General features: G+C 34.7%; 1 protein-coding gene across 1 annotated transcript; it reads right to left on the bottom strand.

Annotated features, from left to right (window-relative positions):
• Window positions 1-403: 403 nt before the first annotated feature.
• LOC136805907 (G-protein-signaling modulator 2-like) lies at window positions 404-21383 on the bottom strand. The gene is made up of 14 exons (XM_067062481.1): window positions 20984-21383; window positions 20349-20491; window positions 19286-19409; window positions 14097-14212; window positions 13191-13242; window positions 11707-11810; window positions 7964-8072; window positions 6477-6553; window positions 5213-5268; window positions 3482-3495; window positions 2976-3023; window positions 2354-2669; window positions 1266-1366; window positions 404-655 (listed from the first exon to the last, which is right to left on the bottom strand). Exons 1-14 carry the CDS (start codon window positions 21362-21364, stop codon window positions 500-502), a joined length of 1797 nt encoding a protein of 598 aa, XP_066918582.1. The 5' UTR covers window positions 21365-21383; the 3' UTR covers window positions 404-499.

Below are 21383 nucleotides of genomic sequence, written 5' to 3'. Positions count from 1 at the left end.
CTCTACTTTCACTCATAAATGAAAAGAAGCTGAAAATACCGATGAATTTGTCCACTTCCTTGAAAATGATAAATAATCAGAAAACCGAAAAAAGGCTAACTATAAAATAAAATAATTTTGACCGTTAAATAGTTTTTAAAAGTATTAAAATTGAATTAAATTGTATGTACTTTCTAAAACACCTAAACACAGAGAAAACGTTCTAAAACATCTAATCTCTTGCTCAATGAATATGTTCGTGAAGAAAGTCGCATTTTATGCTTGAAAAACGGGCTTTACTTCATCAATACATCATTATAATCCGTTATCCATTCCCCAAATCCAAAATATGGTTCAAGGTTAATAGCATTCCATAGCTTTTACCAGATGGCGAGGCTCGAAGATGAAGCCAGATACCCAAAAAATACAAGGTTACTCCAAGTCATCATACCCTCAATACTGATTCAGTTATATGTGGGCAATGTTACTTCCCATCCTGATAAACATAAAATCACCAACTTCAGCAACTATATTTCCTCGTATCAAAGCTCACTCGTTGTGTATCGATTCTCTTCGATTGAAGTCGTGCGATCAAGTTGAAGAAATCTTCATCGGGAACGGTCGGACCGCGCGGGATAGGAGGGAATTCTACTCGTTGATCGTTGATACGAGATGCCTAAACAAGGAGAGGTTATATCGGTTAACATATCTGTGTTAAAAGGTTGTCTGATAATCTTTGCAAACTGCGAAGAAGAAAGAAGGCTGACATCTTTTGCAAAATATCGACAGTCAAAATATCTACCAAAAAAATCCGATCACCCTCCCCCAATACACAATGCCAGATGCAACAACAGCTCGTTCTCTTGAACAACATTGTTTTTGGGGAAGGGGAACTGTCTTCAACTGGACTTGAACTGACTCACATATTTAGAAAAAATTTGTAGCAAATTTGGTTTGCATAACTGTTGAATGAGACATGTTAGGCTACGTAAAGAAATTAACTGGAAAATTTTTATAACATTACATGTTTTTTTTAAGAACATTCAAAACTTTTGAAGCCCTCGGATGTTCTTAACTTTTTGAGTTTTAAGCCTAAAAATGTTCTTAACATGTTGTCATTTTCACCATTTTGTGAGTATTTTTATGCGATTTCCTAAGTAGATAGGTCTTTTTGAGTCTCCAAAGCCTTAAAATGTTCTTAACTTGTTCTTAACATTTTGGCAATCGAAGCCTTATGTTCTTATATAGTTTGTTCTTATATAAAAAACGTGTAACAATGAACTTACCTGACACCTCATGAGCATGTCAAGGAAAGCATCATCAGGAACTTCTTGGTTCGGTTTTTGCTGTTGTTGTTGTTTCTGGTTCTCAATTAGCTTCTTTTTTGCTAAAATTAATAACAAAATGTAAGAATTATACATGTTTTTTCTTTCACAAGCATAACGTTTAAAAGCATATGCAGGCTCACTTTTTGGTACCGAAACAATAGCTCTATTTTTTGAGAACAAGAGAAGGCTAATCATATTATTACATTATATAGGGACAGACATTTGCTTATAAAAAAAACATGTATAGAAAATACAGTGTGTCCCAAAAAAAAAAGCTACAAATTTTTATTTGAGGTGAAATCCTTAAAACTCATTACCTAAACTGGGCGTAGAATCATTGAAATAAGATTAAAACTTTCTGCTCAATCAATTCAATCAATCTTAATGCTCCCATAACACCGGGAGATCCCAGGCGGTCCCCAATCCAAGTACTATCACGACCCGAAGATGCTTAACAGCGACCTTTAGCATCTGACGGCAACGGGTGTTCTCATTGTGTTATGATTCTCTCTTCATTATGTCAATCAAATTACTAAAATCTCTTTATTATGTCAATCAAATTACTGACATCTCTTTATTATGTCAATCAAATTACTGACATTTCTTCATTATGTCAATCAAATTACTGACATCTCTTCATTATGTCAATCAAATTACAAGGATTCAAAAGCACGCAAAATCAGGTGTATAAAATGCAGACTCAAACTTATTTTAGTCTCAAAACAAAGGCCAACCTTAGAATTGTTTCCACATTTTCGGAAGTGGGCCATAAGGTAGGCCATAGGGAAGGCCATAAGATCGGGCCACAGAAGTAGGTCAGGTTTTCGAATGACCCTAGAACTACTTAAGTGTGGCACAGGAAACATCTTATTTTTGTCCTAAGTAAAAGGTGATGTTGCCTAAGTTACTAGGTTAATAAATTTATTTACTTTTAATCTCATAAATAATTTCGACTAACGGTCTTGGTCATTGAAATTCATTTTAAATAATTTAATATTTTGCGGAACTTTTTTAGGATCCCAAAATAGAATAATTTAATAAAATACCTTCTGTTACAAGTCCTGGTAGCTCTGGTAACGAGCATCTTTGCTCATCCATACGATCGCCTTGTAGCCTAGCAACTAGATCCATAAAACCCTCCTTACTGTGTTCGGGTTTGGCCGATTGTTTTTTACTGGAATTCTTTTTAGAGTTTTTGGTAGATGATTTTGTTTTTGATGGCCTTGTGCCATTGGTGCTTGATACACGTTGTTTGGGGAAGTCTACTCGCTGGTCGTCGAGTCGTGAACCCTGGGATTTCAATAACATATCCAAAAAGTCTTCTCCAGGGCCGTCACCTCGTCCCTCGTAACTGTTTCGACGCTAGAAGTAAAGATTTGATAAGATTAAAATCTTTGAAAAGTTATAACAAATTGTATTTCCTTTACAATGACTTAATGATGGATAGCGGCAACAGTTTGGTATAAAATGACATATTAGTTCGAATCACTGAATCACTGAAGATTGCCATCTTGGATGGAAATGAAACTTTGAGTGTGAAATTAAACTAAATCGTTTTCCTTACTCAAATTAGTATAAAGCTCTGTTATCATTAACATGAGCACTGTTATTGGTTTTGGCTAGCACAAAGTATAAAGTGACATATACATATTGGCTGGTTAAACTTACTTTATGCCCATTGACATTCAAGGTGATATCATTTGAATCGGTAACAGGCTGAAAAAAGAAGAAGAAAACAGTATTAATTTCAGCAAAAAAAAAAATACAAAATATAATAAAGGTCAGGCTGTTATGTGTTATGATCATTGGGCCATTACATTAAATTTCCATACAGAGGGGTGGACGAACCCTTTCAAGTAAAAAAAAAAAGATTCATAAAAATGTATGGATACCCCCCTGGAAAATGACAAAATTTTGCAACAATGAAAAGGTTCTTTTCATATCTTAATACGACGCTGGACGGACTAAAATCAGTCTTTTACCCACTGGAAAAATGAAAAAAACATTCTTTTTAGACTCCTCCTGTATGGATGGCCCATTTACGCCAAAAAAAACTTTTTAGAGATATAGACACACCGATGAAAAGCTTTCGTCAAGCCTTTTTAAGCTTTGTTGAGCGAGACAAGGGGATATTACAGATATCAAGAGAAAAAAAACTGAAGCATCCAACTTACCACATTTCCAGGTCCTAAAAGAAAAAAAAAAGAAGAAAATTTGAAATAAAAACTCACTTTGTTTTTATGTTTAGCTTGCAATAACACACCCATTGTTTACCAAGTTTGTGTTTTTACGATTGTATTTAGGTAACGATTCTAAATCTTATCAATTAGACCAGTTCTGACGGTAATTCGATTTCAGACTGTGTGATGAAGATAAAGGAATAGTTTCTCCTTGAACTCCGCACTCAATCAAGTCTGTTTATAACTGTTAAACTTTGGTTGTTTCAATTAAGTATATAAACGTTATTTTCCCCTCAAACAACACTTGTATAGAAGAATGAAGAATGAAGAATGAAGAAGAAAAAGAAGATGAGAGACATAGATAAATTGCGGTTTTTCGAAACATAGGGTTAAAAACTACTGAATAATTGATTCGATGGATCAGACAAAAGATTTGTATCTTTTTTATTAGAATTTGATTCTAAGAAAAGCTGACCTGAACATCTTTTGATTTAAAGATAAAAACTTACTACTCACGTAGAAGAAATTACTCATCTAAGGGCATCTAAGCCTTCCAGGTTTAAGGAGGTTAATGTGCTTTTGATTTGGTCGAAAGTTGACAATCATTCTCGTATCACTTTTAAGGGTGTAGGCCGCATATTTACAAGCAAGCAATCAGAGAATCCCACAAAAACAAAAACATGGTTTCAAGAGAATATCTCTTTCGCTTTTTTTCTCAGTTAACAAATCGCTTGCATAACCTCCCCCACAGAAACAACAGAAAAAGAAGTTTATTAATAGGCTTCTGGGATTCTATAGTTCCCACTTTCCCAAGCTGAGATCCTTCGTTACTAAACATGTTGAAAGAAGGTTGGTTGGGAAAGAAAAAAGGTCATTTCGCAACACGAGAGGAGAAAGGAAAAGGAGCAGTAGCAATGAGGCTCCGTGTGTTTTCGGTTACCATTTACATGGAAACTGTGGGTTGGGTGTATCAATTTATAATTGAAAATTTAGATAAAAATAAAACAGATTCATTTAAGATTGATTATGATGACTAAAAATAATCACCAATAACTTTGGGCTTTGGGTACTACCTTAAGTGGATTAATTTTGGCTGGCGAAAATACAATTTTTGGTGGGGATTTAATCTGGTGATAGAGCAAATTCGTAAAACTTGGCGGGTATTTAATTTGGTGAATTGGAAATTTTGAGACACTGAAATGAGTGAAAATTACTATAAAACATACTAAAAAGTTGTAATTTGTTTTGTTAAATTCGCCAAATTCGCCAAATTTAATCCCGCCAAATTTAATCCCGGCCAAAATGAATCCACTTTAACGTATTCTTATTTTGTTCAATATCAAACAATCCCAGTTCTGTTCTCATAAGAGACAAGTTTTTTATTACTACCATGACTAACTTTGACGGAGAAGAGCGAGGCCTCTGGAAAGTCCTGAACAGAGGTAGAGCACCTGACTTAGAAGGAACAAATTTTCCATGAACTAAATATTATTATAGAGACTTTTTACGTTCCGAGAAAAAAACATTTATGTAAATGTCGTTATGGGTGAGTGTTATGTATATAAGCTTATACAGATTCTACGAAAAATGAAATTGATTGAATTTTGATCAACAGATTATAGGATCTTAAAAATCTAAGAATCAGATCTCAATAAATCAAAAGCCTGTCTGACCTTACATTCCCAGGAAATTATTGTATAAATGAAGTATAATATATTAGCTTACGTGATCCAAACAACTTTTGGACTTCTCCAGAGCTCATCGCATTTGATGCTTCAGCGCTAAAAAAAGAAAGGAAATATATCCAAAATGAAGAATAAAAAAACCAACCAACTGATTGACCTAAAAGACAGGTCACTTGGATTTTTTTAAAGAAATTTTCCACGTAGTCTATATAATTTAAAGGTAATGAAAAGGGCAATCACCTGCAAAGAATTAATTTATAGTAAATTATAATAAATTTATTTTTTTCTATCTTCTCGCAATTCTTTTTAAAAAATCTCTAACTATAGTATACCAAAAGAGCAACACGGTGTTTCGTAATTAAAGAAAAAACAGAATCAACCTTCAATCAACCAGCTGATGCCTTTCTTCTTTAATCCTTACTTCAATGCTTTTACAATTTTTTTTGACGAAGATGAACGCAGAGGATTTACTACTTTACTATGGATACTAATATGCAGGGAGGTTGGCTTTTAGTTTGTAATTGTTTTAAAGATGAATCTCCAAGTAGATTCTGATTACTCTGTGCATGAGAGCATGACACGTATAAACTCTAAAGGTTACCCCTAAGAGAATCTGCCCAGGTTGGATCACCACTTTGATCTTTATCATCCAGATGAAGAGTAAATGTAAAATGAGGTTTTTAGTGCGGTAATAGACGACATCGGCTTAACATGAAAACTCAGATTTGATCCCCGAGAATTCCCCACAATGCTTTGCGCGGAAAATATTTCACTGCGAACTTTTTTCCACGCAAAGCATTGTGGGGAATTCTCGGGGATCAAATCTGAGTTTTCATGTTAAGCCGATATCGTCTATTCTGGCTAAAGCGAAACACCAAAATAAAATAAACCGCTAACTATAAATTAAACATTAGAACCCAGTCGCTTTCACTTTCAAACAAAAGGGCAACGAAGTTTTGACTGTTTTAGCTGAACAAATAGGTCAGATCGTTCATTCACCATATCGCTTTATAGAGCGTGCTTTGCACAGAATGGAATAGTTCAATGAAAGACAGTCAATACATGGGCTGCAAAATTATATCAGGTGCAGTCAAAACATGTGTTTACTCGAAAAAGTTCACGTGATTTTGTTTCCATGTTACTTGCTTTACAACCTACAGCTGATAACTTTATAAGTGTCAATAAATTCGAACCTGTTCGAACCAATCATAAATAAATCTCATGTAACAATCACATAAAAGTTTCAAGTAAAAGCGTGATTTGTCTTCAGACTTTTTATTTTGCAACCTGTGTATTCTTTGTACCTTCGGTCAACGCCGAGCACAGCACGAAGGTCAGAGATGTTCATTTCAGCTGTCAATTCACCTGTTCTGTCACCAACCTACAAAATAATACAAAAATTATTATTCTAAACATTTGACAGTTCTGGAAAGAATAGATTGGAGTGATTTTCAGTCTCATTAGCCCCCGGTGTCACATGACTTTATTCTTCCTAATATCAAAATGCTTCTTTCGGCACTGGTATGTAAACAAATTTCAAAAAAAATTGACGAAGCAGTTCTTTAATAAACACTCAACGCATATATTTCACATCTCCCAAAGTAATACTCGAATTAAAATAAAGTTAATTCCAATCTCTAACACTTTGTTAATGATCTGTCAAATCCTCGTAGCAAAAATAGTTTTATCGACAACTCGAACTTTCATGAATTAGATAGATTTCAGAGTCCTTAAAACAAATTGATGTCTTTGGTTAAAAAAGAACCTTGGGGTAGGGGGAGAAAAAATTAACTTTTTAACTTTTTAAAGGATTTCAGCCATCGCCAGAAAAAACCTCACCGCATTCCTTACAATCCAGCCTAGATTATCTAAACTCCCCTCCACTTTCGGGAATGTAGGAGAGCTACGAGTAGACCAACTCATCAAAATCTGTTGTTGTTATGGCGTTTAACATATGAAAACTTCGTTGTTTTTAGGGTCAATTATATCATTTATTTCAACCACATCACTAAAACATTTAATATTTTGTTGCGGGAATTTCTGCAATCTCTAGCCCCTACTAGCCTACCACTAAAAAAGGGAGAAAGACACTCTGACATCCTGTAGCTTAGGCAATTTTTCAAACCCCACCCGTAATTTTTTAAAGAAAAGAGTATTACAAATAATATTGATAAGACTATAAAACCAGACATTTTTCTAAACCTCCGAAGACGAAGATAACATCATTGTTGATAATTTTATTTCGACAACAAACTTAATTCGGTAAAGTTATGAAAGTTTAAAGTTACCGGCAAGTACAAATTCATTTGTAAAATCCATGTTTTCATAACAGATCTCTCCGTAAAATATATTATTTCTTAACTACAGTTGACTCTCGCTAATTCTAGCTCGAATGTGGAATTTTAATTTGTTCGAACTACAGTAAGATTCGAATTACATAAAGTATTTTAGGAAGGTTTATTCTTGACGGGAACTAAAAATCTAAAATTCAAATTATAGAAAGATTCGAACAATAGAAGTTTGAACTAGCGGGAGCACATAGTATAGTTGTTGACCCCTTGTTAAAATATTCAAGAAAACTGATCCAAGATCCAATAATAAAAATACAGAGTTGTAGCTTTATCTAGTGTTTCATTCATGATATGCATCACTGCAATTTCTTCGAAATCACACTATAGATCCAACAGCTGATTGGTTGTAGTTAACGTAAAATAAAATATAATGTTGGGTCCGTGATGTAATGTTAGAAGATATTGCACTCATGAATATAAAAATCTCAGTGACAACGAACCTCTTTGGATATGAGAAGATGTTGCATTGCAAATGATAAAGCTTCCTTGTGTTGACCGATTGCTGTCAATGCGTTTCCCAAGCTCCAGTAAGCTCGACCTTCACCAACCCTAAAAAGATAATCAAGGCCAATGTAAGTTATCCTATAAAGCAAAGTGAAAATAAATCAAGGCATTGAAGGTTCCAACAACACGGACAGAGCACAACAATCTAAATTTGATCCTCATTTAAATAAGATGTATTATAAGTTCCCGTGAGAAAAACAAATTCATGCAATAAAGGTTCTACAAATATATAAATGGGCCAATATTAAAACCACCCACATCCATTGTAATAAATTTCTATTTTTGTCTTTAAGAAATACCAACTTCAATACTTAAAAATTATAGAAAGATGGATATAAAGGAATCAGAACCTTTGGTAGAAAGAGCTATATAACCGAGTTATAGGTACAAAATCAACTCTCTCCACCCACATAACTTCCCATAACCTGACTTTGAATTGTCTTTTATAAGAACAAACTATTTAAGAACATAGGGCTTCGATATGGGCAAGACATTAAGAACAAATTAAGAACGTTTTGAGGCTTTACGGACTCTAAAACCCAACCCCTAGGAAAATAGACAAACATAAATAGACGAAAGCATCCACCGAAGGGGGACTTCAAAATATCTGTTCTGAAGGCACGTTCCAGCTGGATATGGCGGTCTGTTCTTAGTGAACTAAAGAAAAAAGTCTGCTGAAAAAAAGTGGTCTGTTCTACTGAAGATTTGGACCAGATGGAAAAATATGATCTGTTCTTATGAGAAAAATAGTTTGATATCTTATATTTATAAATAAGGTGTCTAAGAATTTCCTATCTGTTCTGAGGGAATTTCCAAAAAGTCCTGAATGTGGTTGCCTGGAGTGGCAGCTGAAAATTCTCCATCTGTTCTACAAAACATCTGGATTTATTAGATTTATTATAAGATTTTGTCAGCCCTGGTAGATAAGAACAGTTAACTCGCGTAAAATCAATCGCCTGGTAATTTCGTATCTGTTCTGAAAGTTTTTTTACCTCCTAGCTGGAAAAATATAACTGTTCTGAAGTAAAAATTTCTCCCCTGGAAAACGAGGAACTGTTCTTAATTTCGTGGAAATCCTTCCAGCTGGCAAATCAGAACAGATATTTGCGAATTTTAGGTCGGTGGCTGCTTCTGAATAGACAGAAATTTTTAGGCTTAAAACTAAGAAAGTTTAAAACATTCGAAGCTTTGGACGTCCTTTAAAAAAGCTGTATGTTGACAATCAACATTCTCCACCTACACACCTTTCCATACCCTGAATAATGTCTATAACTTGTTTGTTTACCGATGTGCATTTAAATTCAGATGATGCCTAATACTGTATTACACATCAGGGTGTATGAACTTTAAATGAGCAACCATAATTGCTAAAACACCTACTTTGTAAAATTAAATTTTAGACTTTGAAGTTAATTAATCTTTATTTAAAGCATTAGCAGTATATATAAGAACGTAAGGCTTCCGTGGCCACAATATGAAGAACAAGGCAATGCGGCGGACTCCAAAACAAATGGTATACTAAGTCTAATCGAACACATTAATAAATACAGGCTTTTACAGTTCAAAATTCTGTCAGTTATAGTACGATTGATGTCAAACTTGTCTTAAACGTAACGGTGTGTTTGAGTATAAGACTTGTTGCAGTATACTTTTTTGCTCAGAATTTCATGCTCTAGCCGATGGTACCAATCACTTTTCTTGAATTCGACTTTTGAAAATCGTGAATTTTTATTCATTTTGGGGGTTAGGAGATTTGGCTACTGCCTTATTTAGCCACAAAAACTTTTGAGAGGCCTTATTCGCACCCCCCCCCCCAAAAAAAAAAAAGAGAAAAAAATCATATCCACGTTCGAGTCAATCACATGCAGTTACATCCAACGAGAGATGCTAAGGATCATAAGGGATCTCCCCCCCCCCTACTAATAAGAAAGCGATTTAACACCCTAAATTCTGGAGCAAACACCAAAACAAAACTGTCAGAAGTGATTTGAGATTATTTTGAAAATATCCCTACTTGGTCTCATCAAGTTGTACAGCTTTCCGTGATTTAGAAAAAATTACAAACATCAAAACAGACTTTATCTTTAAGCTGAAAAGTTTAGCCATTCTTTATTAATGACGAAAATATGTTGTTCCAATACATATAGCCTTCTCTCATTAATCTGTTTATATTTTGAGGGATTGGATGGAGAGTATAACATCAACAATAATCAAGTTGTTTTTTAAACTTAAGAAGAGTAGCGTTATCATAGGCGGCTTCCTGGAAGTCTTTTCTTTCTTTTCTTTATTATTTAAACTTTTGAACTTGCGTTGAGAAATTAATTTGTTTTGTTCACTTATTGATCATGTGATTAAATCTTATATCAATCTCAAGAGGAGTACTTGGTAACGTGATCAAAAAACTGAGCAAATCGATTTTTATCTTTTGATATTAACAAAGGAAAAAGCCAACAAAAAGTTAAAACAATAAGCTTCCAGGCAAGGGTTTTTTTATATAAGAATATGTCCATGATGAAAATGGCCAAAAAATTAAGAATAATGCTAAGAACATCACCATCATGGAATTTTGCTACTCAAGCTAAGAATGCCATTTTCAATTATAAATTGCTAATTGCCCCCAAGTAAGGCTCACTCCTTTTCTGTCAAAAACTGTCAAAAGTGATTTGAGATTATTTTGAAAATATCCCTACTTGGTCTCATCAAGTTGTACAGCTTTCCGTGATTTAGAAAAAATTACAAACATCAAAACAGACTTTATCTTGTTTGCAAATAAGTTAGTTGAAAGGTTAGGAAGGATATAAACCTTAATTAGGACATTTCAAAAATTCAAAACGTCAGAGGCTACACCACGGTACACGTTTTTTATAAGAACATCCAAAACTTATTGAGTTTTAAGCCTAGAAATTTTCTTAACACGATTTTATTTTCACCATTTTATGAGTATTCCTTAGGAATCAGGTGTTTTAAAGTCAGCCAAACCTTAAAATGTTCTTAACTTGTTCTTAATATTTTGGCAAACGAAGCCTATTGTTCTAATATAATCTTTTCTCATAAAAAACCTGTCTACACGACATATCACATCAAACTGTTAATCTCAGTAAAACAAACATATTTGTTTTCAATAATCCCTAAAGACATAACATATCATAATTTTGTTGTGAGAAAAGCTTTTGATAGTGACATAGGTCATTCAGATTAACACGTCTGAATCTTAGATAATCTCCTGCATCCCTCACTACACGTTTATTTTATAAAAACAAACTATCTAAGAACATAAAGCTAAGGCGAAAGCAAAAATATTGAGAACAAGCTAAGAACAGTTTAAGGCTTTACGGACTCAACAGATTTCTTATGAAATTGGTAAAAAATACTCAAGAAATTATTTCGTTTTATTAACTTTTAATTATATTATTGATGTTTTTGTAATAGAGTAGGGATAAAGTTTGTTTATGTTCAAGACATTATGCTTTCGACCGTAGCCGCCGATTGTCGCGCGGGCACTTTTTGGTCTGTGTACCACCCTAAACTCTTATCAGTCTTTTTTCCCACACATATAAGTACAAAAGAAAAAGGTATCAAAAAGACTGGATCTAGTTTAAGGGGATAATCACAGTAAATAATAAAATGACACGCGCCTGTCCGCGCGACTACGGTCAAAAAAGTGTATATAAATCAATACCTGTCTTCTAGTTCTTGTGCAAAGGATAAATGTTCTTTATGATATTCAACTGCTGAGCTGTATTTCTTCAGTAAGGTGTATGTATTGCCAAGACTGTAACATGCCTGTAAACGTGAGATGATAAGTATTGGCTATTGGTGACAACATCTTAAAGAAACTAGCTTGATGATAATGGGCTATTCCATTAAAAAACCATACAGGGGGGGGGGGTGGCCGAACCTTTTCATCCCTTAAAGTGAGGGCGGACGAACTAGACTAGTCTTTTACCCCTTGCAAATTTTGAACAACTTTTTAACCCCTTGGAAAAATGAGAAAATACCTCCTGGAAATTTTTCTTGGATTACCTACTGGAAATGTTCGTCCACCCCCCTGTATGGTGATTGAAAAAAACAATTAGATTTTAATGTGAGATAATGTCGTTGCTCCCTTACGTAAATTTCACCTTTCCCCTCTTTAAGCTGAAAAGTTTAGCCATTCTTTATTAATGACGAAAATATGTTGTTCCAATACATATAGCCTTCTCTCATTAATCTGTTTATATTTTGAGGGATTGGATGGAGAGTATAATGTCAACAATAATCAAGTTGTTTTTTAAACTTAAGAAGAGTAGCGTTATCATAGGCTTCCTGGAAGTCTTTTGTTTCTTTTCTTTCTTATTTAAACTTTTGAACTTGCGTTGAGAAATTAGTTTGTTTTGTTCACTTTTTGATCACGTGATTAAATCTTAAACCAATCCCAAAAGGATTACTTGGTAACGTGATAAAAAAACTGAGCAAATCGATTTTTATCTTTTGATATTAACAAAGGAAAAAGCCAACAAAAAGTTAAAACAATAAGCTTCCAGGCAAGGGTTTTTTATACGGACTACACGCTTTTTTTTTATAAGAATACACTTTATAAGAATGTCTATGATGAAAATGGCCAAAAAATTAAGAATATTGTAAGAATATCACCACCATGGAATTTAACAACTGAATTTAAGAATGCCATTTTTAATGCATTTTAACCTGTAGATTGCCAATTTCGATCTTAACCTAAGAATACCGTAAGAATATTTTTGGATGATTTTCGCCAAAAAGTTAAGAATATTCATGATGAAATGAAAAAACACCATTCTTATAAAAAAAAAAGCGTGTACACGCTTTTTTTCTATAAGAATATGTCCATGATGAAAATGGCCAAAAAATTAAGAATAATGCTAAGAACATCACCATCATGGAATTTTGCTACTCAAGCTAAGAACAAGCTAAGAATGCCATTTTCAATTATAAATTGCTAATTGCCCCCAAGTAAGGCTCACTCCTTTTCATAAAAATACCATTTTATGCTTGAGACGTATGTACTAAATGTTAAATCTAGTCTGAATTAGGATCCTAACCTAAGAATGCTGTAAGAATATTTTAGGATGATTTTCCCAAAAAAATTAAGACCATGATGAAATGGATTTACACCATTCTTATAACAAAAAGCGTGTATGACGGTACCTGTGCTTCTATTGCTTTGTCGTTCAGCTCCTTTGCAAGATCTCTTGTTTTTCTATAAAAAAAGGGAACGAATCATTGAAATTGTACATTGATCAAGTCAAAACATGAATCCGTTGCAAGATCATCCCTTTAATTTTAATCATTAGACTAGCAGCTGGTACAGTCGTTTCACAAAAGACTCCAGCTCACTCACTAAGTTTTTTTCGGGATTTTTTCCCGCTATTTTTCTCGGGTTAACCAGCATGAGATAAGAAATGGTTTTTTTTCTAGAGGTACGAAAAATCATGTGTTTACTCAGGTCTAATTACGAAACTGCCTAACTTTCCGAAGCTCATTTTTCAACTACCCGGAGTTTTTGTTTCCGATAGAGAAGTGACAGTAGAATCTTAATGTCAGTTATCCCGGAAAAGTGACAGTAGAATCTTAGTTTGGGAAGTGGAATCTTGTGCAAAGCGAAGGTAGATGTCCTGAAATCGTTTTCACGTTCCGATAACCAATACCAGAGGGAATACAAAAAGAATTTTGAAATTCTGCCCTAGACTTTTTGGTTAATTTCAAAACACCATCAATGATGGAGAAATATAAATTTCGGGCGACTTCTTAACTAGGCGAACAAGAAAAGAAAAGTCATTTTATGTATTCCGCTGGTCCCAGAGATATGAAAAACACCCATCCAAGGGAACAAATTTTCGCGGTTTTTCAACAAATCCTCGAAATTAAATTCCGCGAAACAGAAATATTCTCATGATTTAAAAAATCACCTATAAAATTGGTCTTTTTAGGGCAAAATAGGCCATATTTTAAACAAAAAATCCTCTCAACCGCGAAATTAAATTCCGCGAAAATTTCTTCCCTTAAAGTCGGAAGCAGAAGTGTGAATTCTATAATGAAAAAGACACTACTTACTTATAATATTCGACAGCGATTTCAAACTCCCCTAAGAACACGTGTGCGTTACCAAGATTGCTGAAGGCACGTCGTTCGGCTGCTTTGTCGTTGAATTCTCTGGCTATCAGCAAACGCTAAAGAAAGAAAATAAAAAAAATGTGAGGGTCTTATGGATTGTTGTAAAATCTAACACTATATATTGATTATTTATAATTGAACCAAAATGCAGTGAGCTTGAATATCATGGTAATATTAGGTAATCTTGCCTTGGTATTGATACTCAATTAGTTTAAAGACAATGAAAAAAAATCTTGGCTCATTTCGTGGATATCAATCCCTTTTCTATTTGACCTAAAGATCATTTGAAAATAGTCGAAAGTGCGCAACGCACTGGGCTCAACTTCAGTGGCTTCAAATTATTCATAGGTCCAATTGTAGACCAGATATTCACCCAAGGAACAAGTGTGCAAAAGTTCAGCCAAATCAAACAATTTTTGAAGTCTCCAGGCTGCCCCAAAGTTTTAGTCTCGTTTTGGCGAAAAACTCGTCCCCAGGCAGCCCAGGCCCCAAAAATCAAAATATTCACCAGATATTCACCCAAGGAACAAGTGTGCAAAATTTCAGCCAAATCCGACCATTTTTGAAGTCTCCAGGCTGCCCCTAGCCTCGTTTTGACGAAAAACTCTTCCCCAGGCCCCAAAAATCAAAATTTTCAAAAAATGATAAAAAACCATTGAGTTTCAAGCCCGAAGGGCTAGAGGTCAATCTCTTTGGTAGGATTTGAAGCCAACAAATCCTACCAAAGTTGCGCGGCCTTGAGCGACCCGCCAGGTTTTTACACAAATGACAGATTGAAACTAAAATTTACCGCTTAATTTCGAAAAATATATCACTCGAAAACAAAGGAATTGCTAGATTCAATCCGTTATCAAAAATATGGCGCATATTTTAAGGCTTCAATTTTTCTTGCCTGAGAAAGGTTAGAGATTGACCTCTAGCCCTTCGGGCTTGAAACTCAATGTAAAAAACACCCCAGATATTCACCTAAGGAACAAGTGTGCCAAATTTCAGAAAAATCCGACCATTTTTTAAGTCTCCAGGCGGTCCCAAAGTTTTAGCCTCGTTTTGGCGAAAAACTCGTCCCCAGGCCCCAAAAGTCAATATTTTCAAAAAATGAAAAAAAAAACCCCGGATATTCACCCAAGGAACAAGTGTGCCAAATTTCAGCCAAATCCGACCATTTTTGAAGTCTCCAGGCTGCCCTAAAGTTTTTATGACAGACAGACAGACAGACACACACTCACACAGACAGACATTGTCAGATTGTAGCTCAACTGAAGTTGACAACTAAAACATGTAAAAAGTTTAACATTTATGAAAAAGATGCTAGTGGGCCAACCTCAAAAGATGAAAAGAAATCGTAAACAAATCGATTTCTGAAACAAAAATTGTTTCGGAAAATTAATCAACAGCTTCTGTCTAGACAGAACGTGGGCCACTTGAAACAAAGTTAAAATCCAGCTTTTTGGTCAGCCTAAGCTGAGCATTCAAATAGGTAAAATTTTCCAGTTCCATGAGACGCCAAAAAAAAAATCCGATCTCCCGATCTCACTTTGATTTCTAAACTTTCTTCCGATCGGGTTAACTTTTTGGGTACTTTTAGCGTGTGTTGTTTTTACAGATCATAATGTGGTGTTTCAAGATGGCGGCTCAAGCGATAAAGTCGATAAAGTGTTGTTCCAAAGTATTTCCAGTGTGAATCTGTTGCAAGCTTCAATATCTGTCATTTATTTTTTTAACTTGGCAAATCGAACACATGATTTTCATCAAGGGGATTCTTTTTCTACATCTTATGAAGGTTTAAATCTGTTTGCTGAAGTTTTTGTTTATGTTGAATTTTCTGATTTTGATTTTTCTTTTTATTTTTGCTTTTTATTACAGTAGTTTTTGAAATAAAAACATATTTTTCTTGTTTGCCTCTAGAGGGGGGATTGATGGTGTTATAATGTTATTGGAATTTGATAAAGTATACAAAAGTGCATACAGCTACTGTCTAAATTTGATAAAGGCTGGATGCAATCGTGTTTTTTTGGACTTGGACGTGTTTGGCTTCAGACGACCCTGCCGATACACCGGACATTCCGGTGTTATTTTTTGTCTGGTGTTTTCTTCATTCAATTTTCAAAAGTGCACACCGGACTACACCGGACTGTCTAGTACCATCAACTGCTCCAACTTGGGACGAGTACGCAACATGGGACTTGTTGATATCTGGCCTGTATTTTCACTTACTGTTAAATCTCTTTGACAACAAATTTGTTTTGATAATTCCACCAAGTTTATCAATCATACTTTCTGTCATAACATGTCACGATAACTTTTACTGATAGCGCGCCCTTTTTAACTTTTGTTTTCATTTCAAATGACCGGACGCCGAAAGGAGAATTAGAGAATTCCCGCCGCCTAACCGCCCGATGAGATAATAAGTATCCCCGTTGATGGTTTCTAGATATTTAGGTTGTATATTTTCAATTAAAAGTGGTTTGGGGTTGTTCGCACCCCGTTCAATTTTTTTGTGACCTCAGCTGCCTGTCTATAACAAATAGATCACATTCACGCGTGTTCCACTACGGATTTTTTTCATATTTCGATTTAAAACAGTTTAAAAGCCTATTTGGTGCGAAAGAGAAATTGTGTAATTTTTAATACGCAGTTCATTAAACTCAATGCAAATGACTTTGGAGGTTCGGTGAAATTGTGGACTTTTGTCCAGTGATTTATCCATATATTTGCGCACCTGACAAACTGCACCGGAATGTCCTGTGTATCGGCAAGGTTGTGGCTTCAGTCATATTATATAAGGCGGATCACAAAAAATTGTTTGGTTCCCATCATTTCTACTTTAAAAAGGTGGGTCGTTCGAAAATATTTTTCTGTTTAAGAAGCAGCTACATCTTGTTGAAAGGAAATCCGCGTTGACTGGTCCGAATTGAAAAATTGAGAAACCGTCAACCGTGGATAAACTAGTTTTCAGTTTACTCTCCATTAGCACGCAGCTCGCTACTTCGATTTGAAAACGTGTAAACACAGAGCGTGCAGAGGTTGACAGTGGGAATCCAGCAAAGCAGCGGAAAAGCTTTCAGACTTACAGACTCTACCTGTTGACCGTAAATCAGGGTCGGTCAGATGACGGGAACCAAATGATGACGATCTCCTATTATTGGACTTTCAAAATTATGACAAATGGTCTTTGGAATTTGATCAATTATTGATATATAATATACAGTTTTTGTTGAAATTGATCAAATTATTTTTCACGCAGTTCGGAACAGCAGATTTTTCTGATCTTTGCGCACTTTTTTGGCTTTAACTAAATGGTTGATATGGAATGAATGGCGACAACAGTTTTTACATATCTTTTATCGGACTTGCAGAAAGCGGACTGCGGAAAGTTACGAGAAATGGTTTCTATAGATTTTTTAATGAAGTATATATACCATCAAGTCACACAACATGGCCACTCTTGTCACAACTTGCACAGCCATAACAAAAAGTTTGTAGCTTAATGGCAATCAGTTACAATTTTTAGAAGAAGCTGCAGAGAGTTACGACAAAGTGTTATTGGAGTTTTATCAAGTAAACAAAAAAAGTACAGTTTCTATGTAATGAAAACTAATAATGGTTCTGCACTAAAACTATGGCATGTATCTTTATTTTGGGTTTGACTTTTTGTCCATTTTCTTATTTACGGTATTTGTAGTATAACACTTTGGTCAGATATGGATATTGTCTACACCCAACAGAAAAAATGTATTATAACTGACTAAAATGAACAAAAAGTTTAATTACACTATGTAGACTAACTAACATCCCAAACGAGCGGAGTTCCTGGACTTTTCAACCGGCAGCTAATTGCCATTGTATCGAACGCTGATCTAACATTTGCTCGCATCTCATCAGAATTATCCCTTTCTATCCCTTTTTTGGCTGACCTTCCAGCCTCGGCTGGTTTATTTATGTTTCATTTTGATAAAAAAATGTTCAGACACATGTCTGAATCAGCCACATGTTTCATATCAGGACAGTGTCTGCCTATTGTTATATTGTGCTGATATAAACAAAAAATGTTTTTCTTTTCCTTTTTCTGACCAATCTTGCTCCACATCTATGTCAATTCAGTGTGAAAAAGCTTGAAAATTAAAATTGATGAGTAAGCAAACGATATCACTCTTACTTAAAAACAAAACCTTTAATAGTATGTTCTATTAGTTTCTTTGTTTCACTTCTAAATCTCACTCAATCAATAAACTTTTTTTGGTAAAAACCAGCAAACTGAAAAAATGTTATGTTGCAATTGAAAGACTATCAGTGAGCTATCAGATACCTTAGAATCAAAATTACACGTTTTTTATAAGAATAAACTACAAAAGATAACATAAGGCTAAAAAAGCATAAGAAAAACATAAGACCAAAATGTTAGAAGAAGTTAAGAACATTTGAAAGCTTTGTGGACTCTAAAACACCCGATTTCTTAGGGAAATGGACAACAATACTAAAGAATGGCGAAAATAAGAACACGTTAAGAACATTTTTAGGCCCTTAAAACTCAAAATAATTAAGAACATCTGAAGGCTTCAAAAATTTCGGTTTCGCTTATGAAAAGAAGTGTACGTCTAGTTTTTTTGAAAGGCCGTAGTTTGGAGGAAACAGGAGGGGAGAAAGCATAAGGTTGAGTTGCTTCCTTTTTGCAACTACTTACTAAAAAACGTTATCAAGGGAAATTTGAGGGAATAAATGAACTTGCGGTTAAAGGTTCCCCCTCCGTTACAAAAACATATTGTGGGTTTAGGAAAAGCTAAAGTTATGTGGTGTCCATTTCAACTGAGGCTTTCTTAAGATTTTTAGGTGATTTTAGGTCAGGTCAAATGTAGATGGTCGTGCCTTCGTATTGCACTGGGCTCTAGTTCAAAAGGCTTGCAGCTCTCCGCAACTACCTGAAAAAAATTCGTGCTCACCTGAAAATTGTTCATCCCACTTGAAAATGTCACTCTGACGATAGGAGGGTTACTACCCTTACAGATATGCATTACTTTAAGGCTCCAAAACGTTCAAACAGTTTCAGTTGGCACCGCGTAACATCAAAACATTGTTTAAGCTTCATCTGTGATACAAATAGAACAAAATTTCATCTACAAAAGTAAAGTTACCTCTTCATGGTACTGCACAGCTTTTTCAAAATTTCCCAACAAATAATGTGTATTTCCCAAGTTTCCGTAAGCTCTTCCTTCTGCAGCACGGTCGTTCAGTTCATGGACTAGTATAAGGTTGGCCCTGGTGAAAGAGAAACGTTATTAGCAGGAAATAATTTAAAAATACCCCCGTGTCAAGAAGACCGGCGAGACCCACTGGAAAAAAAACTAGCCAAAAGATCTTGAGATAATACCATAAAATTACGTCACCAGAGAGGAGTTTCTAAAAAATTTTCTATATTTATAAAGGTAAAACTTGAAGATTCATAGGATTTAATTACCTTTGAAATGGTTTTAAAACGAGACAGTCGTTGCACACCAAAATAATTTATGGAACTAGACAATTTCCTAAAATTTTATCCTAGCTACACCGATCTCTTGTCCATATTGGGAATTGCATTAAAAGTTTTTCCCCGAGTAGTTCACCATTTGTATTGAGCTTTTTTAATTCCATCTTCCACTAGGTAAAAAATCTCATTAAGAACCGACAATGGTCCATTCCATTTTATACCTATACAGAGAGTGGAGGAACTTTTCCAGGGGGTAATCCGAGAGGAATTTCCAAGGGTTTAGAAAAGTTTTTTTTGTTTTTCCAGGGGGCAAAAGGTTATTCTCTAGCTTATAAGAGGAGGGGCAAAAGACTAGTTTTAGTTTATCCAGCCTCACTTTAAAGCATTAAGAAAAATTTTCCAAGGTTTTTTTTTTGGAAATTTCGTCATCACACATTTTAGAATTTTTTTTTACTTGAAAAGGTTTCGTCCACCCCATGTATGGATTTTAAATGGAACAGTCTAATGGTCCTCAATGATTCTTGAAAATTTCGAAGCGATAGTTATCTGTCAGCCATCAAGCAAAAATAATAGAAGAAAATGAAATGAAAAGAAAACGAGTGAAATTTTTTTTCTCAATCGAATAAACCACAAGAAGATATTTTGAAAGTAATGGGGGAAATAGCGAAACGATGAGTAGACAATAGGGCTTTCGCTTGAATAAATGTACCATTGAACTTTTAAAAACTTACTCATAGAATTCGACAGCCCTACTAAGCGCTTGTTGAACTTCGAACGGAAAATCGCCAGGATCACGATGTCTGCTTCTACCTAAATGTTTTCCTTTGGCATGATAAACATTTCCTAAGTTATACAATGCACGAGCCTCTCCAATCTATAAAATCAAAAATAAGAAACCAAAAATGGAATTATAAAACTAAAGGAAACGATTTTTTGAAGCAGTAGTTTTTATCTATCAATCTTCAACAAAATTTAACAGATAAAAAGTCTGAAAACAGTTTGTTCCTTTTTGGGCAAAAATAGAAACTAAAACGATCGATAGACGAATCCTTAAGGGATCCTTAGACTTCGCAATTCGGCTTGCAGACCGTAATGACAACCAGAAGGAAATTCACTTTCTGTAAACAAACCCTCGATATTGGTAAGTATATTACGGAAACTTTTTCAATATACTTTGAGCACTTTTTACAATATATTGCCACTACTCATGCATATAATATCATTACCTGACAATATCTTATGTAGTGTATGCAGACCTTTCCTTATAGGTTTCCAACATCAAAATGTTATAATATACTTTTGTAATCTTTTAGACCATACAGGGACCGTTAAATTATAGAAAAGCAGAATAATGAACAATACTAACCTTATCCTTAAGGTCTCTTGAAGTATCCAAATGTCTTGTACAACAAAATATGGCTTCATCAAATTTACCCAATACTTTTAATGTGTTTCCAAGGTTACCACTGGCTTTTGCTTCGCCAAGCTTATCACCTAGAGTTCGTGCCAACGTCAAATCATGCTTATGAAATTCGAGTGCTTTCTCGTATTCTTGTAGATAAAAATATGCATTTCCCAACTGACTGTAGACAGCGCTTAATGTTTTTAAATCTTCAGTTCCTACTTGAATGGCAGCTTCGAAGTATTGAACGCCTGATCTACAGTCACCATTCTTGCAGAGTTGTTCACCTTTTAATGCAAGGTCCATACATGATTTGACATCTTGTGCTGATAGAGAGGCTGCCATCTGTAATATTCTTAAACCT

Source organism: Clytia hemisphaerica, unplaced genomic scaffold (genome assembly GCF_902728285.1).
Source record: "Clytia hemisphaerica strain Z4C2 unplaced genomic scaffold, Clytia hemisphaerica genome assembly, whole genome shotgun sequence".
In the NCBI taxonomy this organism is placed as follows: domain Eukaryota; kingdom Metazoa; phylum Cnidaria; class Hydrozoa; order Leptothecata; family Clytiidae; genus Clytia; species Clytia hemisphaerica.
This window is presented reverse-complemented; position numbering and strand designations above follow the sequence as displayed.